Here is a 7,464-nt window from a genome sequence, read left to right as displayed (position 1 = left end):
GAAAGATCAAGACAGGAAAGGGTGTGAGTTCGAGAGTCTACATGGGTGGGCTCACCAGAATTCAGAAGAGACAGGGAAGAAGAGAGGACGAAAGGTTCAAGAAGGCGGCCTCGGGTGTTTGTCAGAAAATCACCCCAGAGGGTATGTCGAAAGTTGAAATCACCCAACAGGAGCACCGGCTCTGGCAAAGAGTCCAGGAGGTGCTTAAGATCAGGAAGGGAAAGCGGGACATTTGGGCTGAGATAAATGGAACAGACTGTATACCATTTACTCACAAAAACACGGGCAGCAGAACAATGTATAGGCGATGGAAACAGTAGAGGAACGAAGGGAATATCAGACGAATCAAGAGGGTAGTAAAGTTATGGGCCCCAGCAAGAGCTAAGGGAGGGGGGAGAAAGTAAGGAATAACCATGAAAATGACCAAGACGAGCACCAAGCATCGATTCTTGGAGACAAACACAAAGTGGTGAAAACTGTGTAATCAGAAATTGGAGTTCATGGAAGTTGGCATAAAATCCACGAATATTCCATTGAAGAATAGATATTAACAAAAAGAGAAAGGACAGCAACAGAGAACAATGAAGAAACAAAGGTAAAGAAGAACACAGTATATTAAATAAGCTTAGGATCAGGATCAGTATCAGGGGGTCAGTAAAATCAGGGTTAGGTGGCATGGGGATTGCCACCTAAACTGAGTTAGGGTGGAGTGAAGGGAGTGGGAGGACAGACCAGAGGCGGACGGGTAGGGTCCGGAGGAGGAGGAGGAGACAACCGAGAGGGGAGGTCAATTACAGCAGGAGGAGGGGGGGGGCAGAAACCGAGGAGCGCACCTCAGCAAAGGCAGAAACTGAAAGGGAATCAGGGGCTAAAGAAACCTCCATAGCTGGGACAGGGGGCACGACCACCGAAATGGCATGGGACGGGGCGAGAGAGAGGTGGGGGGTGAGGAAGAAAGCGATGCCTTCTTACCTGCCGGGGAGGACGAAGGAGAGGAGCCAGGCTTACATTTCTGACGCAAAGAGACAGGCGTTCCAGCAACAACGTATTGGGCGACAGACTCAATTCTCTCAACACGAGAAGATGAACGGGAGTGAACAACATGAAGATTGCTGGGAGGGTGATGGACATCAGCCTGGACAGACAGGCGGCGTGGAGGACCAAGAGACAGGGAAAAAGGATGGGAAGATGGATTGGGAAAAGAAGACACAAGAGACATGGCAGACTGGGTAGGAAGGGAGGAATCTTCAGATGGAAAACCAAGAGGGAGAGGAGGTGGTGGGCGTGTCCGGGTCTAAGATCTGGAAGCGGTTGTGAGACTGAGTAAGGTGGGAAGGACAAGGAGAGGTAGAACACAACACTCGAGCGTAGGATACGCCAGCGAAAGGGGTGAGACGGCGAACTTGGGGTCTCGCTTCAGGAAAAGGCAGACGATTCTTGTGTTTGAAGTTGAGGACGGCTTCCTCAAGTTTGTAGTGTATACACGAGCTGGAAAAGGTAGGGTGAGCCTTGAGGTTATCTTGAGATGATTTCGGGGCTTTTTTTTTTTTTTAGTGTCCCCGCGGCCCAGTCCTCGACCAGGCCTCCACCCACACGAAGCAGCCCGTGACAGCTAACACCCAGGTACCTATTTACTGCTAGGTAACAGGGGCATAGGGTGAAAGAAACACTGCCCATTGTTTCTCGCCGGCGCCCGGGATCGAACCCGGGACCACAGGATCATAAGTCCTGTGTGCTGTCCGCTCGGCCGACCGGCTCCCTCGGGCCTCACCGCAATTGAGGTAGAGAGCCTAGGGAGAAGTGCACTCGGACTTAGAGTGATCATCGGCCCCACACAAGGGGCATAGATACACAGTACTTGAGCATATGAGGACACCTTGCCCGAACTTCCAGCACTTATTGCAAAGTCTAGGAGAGGGACTGTACTCCTGAATGGAGCATCTGGCGCCAGCAAGAATTATAGAGGGCGGAAGGGTACTACTATCAAAGGTGATTTTCACAACCCGAAGGGGCTGACGGAGACGACCACGAGGGGGTCGAGTAAACGTGTCTACCTGGAGGACAGGATGGCCTTGGGCTTCGAGGATATGTTTAATATCCTCATGGCAGTCTGTTAGGTCCCTAACACCAGTTGCAACATGGTGTGGGAGAACAGTGCCAACACTGGCATTTAACCAAGCATTTTTGGAGACCCGAACAGAGTTCTCCCCAATGCAGGACAATGCAGCTAAGCGGGTAGGTGCATCCGGTGAAGGAGCAGCGACGACACGTGTACCTAAACGGGTGGGGTTAAAAGTAACAGAGGCATCCACCGAATCAACAAGGTGTTTATGGAGTGGGAAATCGTCAGGAGGTGTAGAATTCATAGGAAGGAGATCAAAGTATTTAGCCCACGAGGCAGGACCAAACAGGGCTTGGTACGTATTAGTATGGGAAGGGATCATGTGAGTGCGGCCGTGGCAGGGACGGCGTAGAGAACCCCCCAGAGAGAGAGAGAGAGGGGTTAAAAGATGCAGTAGTCACAATGAGAGACTGAGCCGTACCAGGGGACGAGGTGGTCACCGCTGGGGGCATATGGCTCGTCCCAACAACAGAGGAGGGAGGAGAGCCGAGGGGGGGAGTAGTCAGGAGGTTCAAAGGAGGAGCTAGGTCTAGGCCCAATGTAGCGGAGGCTACAGAGCCCGGTCTTCCAACCCAGTCCGACTCGGGGGCTTGGTCACCCACCCCCCACGAGCCTGAGAAGTCATAGGAGGAACAGTATTCAGCGACATGAAAACGACAGGTAATAATTTCGTTCACGAATGTGCCCCCGTGTCCACCACAGAGCCACAATTAGAGGCAGGACACCCAGCAAGATACATGTTGCTGATCTTGCCGGGGCCCGCTAGGGGTGCGTCGTGAGTATATGCCCCGCAAACGCCACCTTAAGAACCGTCAGTCCGCCGAGATCGGGTTCAGCGACGAAAGGAGGATTGATAATGAAAGGGTCCCCTCGCTCGAGACGTTGGGTATTACAGTTCTACGGGTGACAGAGTATGCCTCCCCAAACACCAAGGGATCAAAACAGAAGTCCGAAAGAACAATCATGACTGGCAAAAGGTCGGCAGGAAATGACAATTAGAAAGGAGAAGAGGGAGGGGGAGAAAAATGAAACACAAGGAAAATGATAAGAATTCTGGCAAAATTGGCAAAGGCAGCAGCAGGAGCATAAGGCTTCAAACGGACAGAGGACTGACCCATGGAGCATCACACTCCGGCAGCCGCCCACCACAGCACCCTCACCGCGTGCCTGCACCGCGACAACGAACCAGAAAAGGGGTATGGCACCAGAAGTGCTTCAAAATAAGTACTGCAAGAGGCTAAGGGTTAGCCTTATTGCACCATATGTTATTCAAAAGTCTGAGTGTTAGTTGAATAGCAGCACAAGAGCTGCAGAAGGATAAAAATTAGTCTTTTTACACAATTCGTGCTGAAAAAAAGCTTAGGGTAAGTCTTATGGCACCATAAATACTGCAGAAGTCTTAGGGTTAGCCTTATGACACCATAAGTGCTGCAGAAGGCGTAAGGTTAGTCTTATGGCACCATACGTACTGCAAAATTTTAGGTGTTAGTCTTGTAGCACCTTAAGTGATGCAGAAGGCTGCGGGTTAGTCATATGCCATGATAGGTGCTGCAGAAGTCTGAGAGTTTGTCTTATAGCACCATACGAGCAACAGAAGGCTGAGGGTTAGTCTAATGCAATGATAGGTGCAGCAAAATTCAATTCTGGGAGTTAGTCTTATGTCCCAATAAGTTTTGCAGAAGTCCGCGAGTTAGTCTTATAACACCATAAATAATGCAGAAGGATAAGGGTTAGACTTATAGCACCATACGTTCTGCATAAGGCTGAGAATTAGTCTCATAGCACAATAGGTACTGCAGAAGGCTGATGGTTAGTCTTATGGCACCATGAATAATGCAGAAGGCTGAGGGTTAGTCTTATGGCACCATAAGTACTGAAAGAGGCTGAGGGTTAGTCTCATGGAACCATAAGAAGTGCAGAAGGCTGGGAAGTAGTCCTATGGCACCATAAGTGCTGCTAAAGGCTGCGAGTAAGACTTATGCCATGATAAGTGCTGCAGAAGTCTCAGAGTTAATATTACTGTTCATAAGTACTGTAGAAGGCTGAGGGTTAGTCTTGTGGCATCCATAAGTGCTGCAGAAGGCTTAGAGTTAGTCGTTTTGCACCATAAGTGCTGCAGAAGGCTGAAGGTTAGTCTTATGGCACCATTCGTATTGCAGGAGGCTGAGGGTTAGTCCTATGGCACCATAAGTGATGAAGAAGGCTGATGGTTAGTCTTACGGCACCATACGTACCGCAAGAGGCTAAGGGGTTAGCCTTAAGTCACCATAAGTGCAGCATAAGGTTGAAGGTTAGTCTTATGGCACCATACGTACTGCAAAAGTGTGGGTGTTAGTCTTGTAGCACCATAAGAGCAGCAGAAGGCTGAGGGTTAGTCTTACGGAACCATAAATAAATAAATAAATGTTTATTCAGGTAAAGTGCGTACATACAAGAGGTTATACAAAAATTGATGGATTTATAGATAGAGCTAGTACATACAATGCCTAAAGCCACTATTACGCAAAGCGTTTCGGGCAGGAAAAACATTAAAGACTAAAACTTAATACAATTGAGAATAAAGTATAAAATGTGTTGAGAACAAATAAAAATAAAAATAAAAAAGGGGAGAACATGGCAGAAAAAGCAGCACAAATACAATTAGGTCGACAAACAGCGTTGTTTAAAAAACAGACCTGGGTTGACAATACAGGGGTAAGGTAGGTTACAGGTTATTTATTAGGTAGTGTTTAGTTTTTATCTTAAGCTGGTTGACAGAGGTACAGTCTTTAACATGATTGGGAAGGTCATTCCACATTCCCTTGATTTGTAGAGCATTTCTAGTTTGATTAAGTCTTACTCTTGGAATATCATAAGTGCTGCAGATGGCTGACGGCAAGTCTTATGTCACCATACGTGCTATTGAAATCGGAAGTTGAGTCTTATGTCACCATAAGTACTGCAGAATGCTGGGAGTGAGCTGTATTGCACTATAAGTACTGCAGAAGGCTGAGGACTAGTCTTATGCCATGATATGTGGTGAATAAGTCTGAGAGTAAGTCTTATTGCACCATAAGAGCTACAGAGGGCTGAGGGTTAGTTTGATGCTGTGATATATGTAGCAGAATTCAGGGAGTTAGTCTTATGGCACAGTGAGTGACGCAAATGTCAGCAAGCTAGTCTTATGGAGATTGCAGTGGCTTAGTCTCATGCCTTGATAGATGCTGCAGAGGTCTCAGAGTTAGTTTTATGGCACCATAAGTGCTGCAGAATGCTGAGTGTTAGTCTTATAGCACCATACGAGCAAAGAAGGCTGAGGGTTAGTCTAATGCCACGATAAGTGCAGCATAATTCTGCGAGTTAGTCTTATGGGCCCAATATATACGTGCTGCAAAAGGCTGAGGGTTAGTCTTATGACACCATACGTGCTGCAAAAGGCTGAGGGTTAGTCTTATGACACCATACGTGCTGCAAAAGGCTGAGGGTTAGTCTTATGACACCATACGTGCTGCAAAAGGATGAGGGTTAGTATTATGGCACCATAAGTGCTGCAGATAGCTGATGGCTAGACTTATGGCACCATTCGTACTGCAGGAGGCTGAAGGTTAGTTATATTGCACCATAAGTGCTGTAGATGGCTTAGCGGGGTTCATATGGCTCAATAAGTGCTGCAGAAGACTGAGAGTTGGCTTTTTTTACCAAAAGAGCTGTAAAAGGCTTATGGTTAGTCCCAGGGCACTATAAGTGCCATAAAAATATGAAGGTGAGTCTTATGGCAACAAACGTGCTGCAGAAGGCTGAGAGTTAGTCTTATTGCATCACCAGTACCGCAGATAGCTGCGGGTTAGTCTTATTGCACCATAAGTGCTGCAGAAGGCTGAGGGTGAGTCTTATGGCACCTTAAGTGCTGCAGAAATCTGCGTGTGGTACCCAAGTGGTACTTCAGGGATCCTACAGGGGTCGCCCAAGGGTACTCCAGGGGTCCTCCAGGGGTACTCCAGGGGTTCTTCAGTGGTCTTCCAGGGGTCCTCCAGAAGTTCTTCAGTGCTCCTTCAGGGATCCTCCAGTGGTCCTCCAGTGGTCCTCCAGGGGACCTTCAGGGGTACTCCAGGCGACCTCCAGGGATTCTCCAGGGGTCCTCCAGGGGGTCCTCCAGTACTCCAGGGGAACAGGAGGGTGGGTCCTACAAAGGTCCTCCAGGGGACCTCCAGGGGTTCTCCAGGGGTCCTCCAGTGGTCCTCCAGTAGCCCTCCAGGGGTCCTCCAGTAGTCCTTCAGGGGTCCTCCAGTGGTCCTCCAGTGGTTCTCCAGTGGTCTTCCATGGGTCCTTCAGGGGTCCTCCAGTGGTCGTCCAAGGGTCCTCCAGGGGTCCTCCATGGGGTCCTCCAGGGTTTCCAGGGGTCCTCCAGGGGTACTCCAGGCAACCTCCAGGGGTCCTCCAGCGGTCCTCCAGGGGTCCTCCAGGGGGTCCTCCAGGGGAACTCCAGGGGGACTGGAGGGTGGGTCCTCCAAGGGTCCTCCAGGGGACCTCCAGGGGTTCTCCAGGGGTCCTCCAGTGGCACCCTAGTGGTCCTCCAGTGGTCCTCCAGTGGTCCTCCATGGGTTCTCCAGGGATGATCGAGTGGTCCTGCAGGGGTCCTCCATTTGTACTCCAGGGATCCTCCAAGTGAACTCCAGGGGGTCTTCCAGGGGGTTCTCCTGTGGTCCTCCAGTGGTCCTCCAAGGATCCTCCAGTTTTCTTCCAGTGGTCCTCCAGTGGTCCACCTGGGGGTTCTCCAGGGGTACTAGAGAGGTTTCTCCAGGGGTCCTCCATGGGTCCCCCATATGGTCACCCAGGGGTCCTCTAGGGGTCCTCCAGGGGTCCCCCAGGGGTCCCCCATATGTTCACCCAGGGGTCTTCCATTTGTTCTCCAGTGATCCTCCAGGGGTCCTCCAGTGGTCTTTCAGGGGTCCTCCAGGGGTCCTCCAGAGGTACTCCAGGGGTCCCCTAGGAGTTCACCAGGGGTCCTCTAGAGGTACTCCAGGGGTCCTCCAATGGTCCTTCATTGGTCCTCCAGGGGTTCTCCAGGGTTCCTCCAAGGGTCCTCCAGGGGTCTTCAAGATGTACTCCAGGGGTCCTTCAGTGGTCCTCCAGAGGTCCTCAAGATTTACTCCAGGGGTCCTTCAGTGGTCCTCCAGGGGTCCTCCACGGGTACTCCAGGGGTCCTCAAGGGGGAGTGGAGCTAGGGGTCCTCCAGGGGTCATCCACGGGTACGCCAGGGGTCCACCAGGGGTCCTCCAGGGGTCCTACAGGGGCACTGGAGCTAGGGGGTCCTCCAGGGGTCTTCCAGGAGTCCTCCATGGGTCCTCCAGGGCTACTCCAAT

At 50.7% G+C, this 7,464-nt stretch overlaps 1 protein-coding gene across 1 annotated transcript; it reads right to left on the bottom strand.

The window, feature by feature from the left end:
• Positions 1-6,142: 6,142 nt before the first annotated feature.
• On the bottom strand, positions 6,143-6,913 carry LOC123764863 (S-antigen protein-like). The gene has a single exon (XM_045753060.2). It carries the CDS (start codon positions 6,911-6,913, stop codon positions 6,143-6,145), a length of 771 nt encoding a protein of 256 aa, XP_045609016.2.
• Between the last annotated feature and the right edge of the window lie 551 nt (positions 6,914-7,464).

Source organism: Procambarus clarkii, chromosome 48 (genome assembly GCF_040958095.1).
Source record: "Procambarus clarkii isolate CNS0578487 chromosome 48, FALCON_Pclarkii_2.0, whole genome shotgun sequence".
NCBI lineage: Eukaryota > Metazoa > Arthropoda > Malacostraca > Decapoda > Cambaridae > Procambarus > Procambarus clarkii.
Note: the sequence above shows the minus strand (reverse complement) of the source record. Positions and strands in the feature narration are given on the sequence as shown.

Bases quoted from the DNA above. Each gene is read 5' to 3' on its own strand.
- LOC123764863 (XM_045753060.2), bottom strand. From the start codon at position 6,913: ATGGAGGACCCCTGGAGAAACCTCTCTAGTACCCCTGGAGAACCCCCA.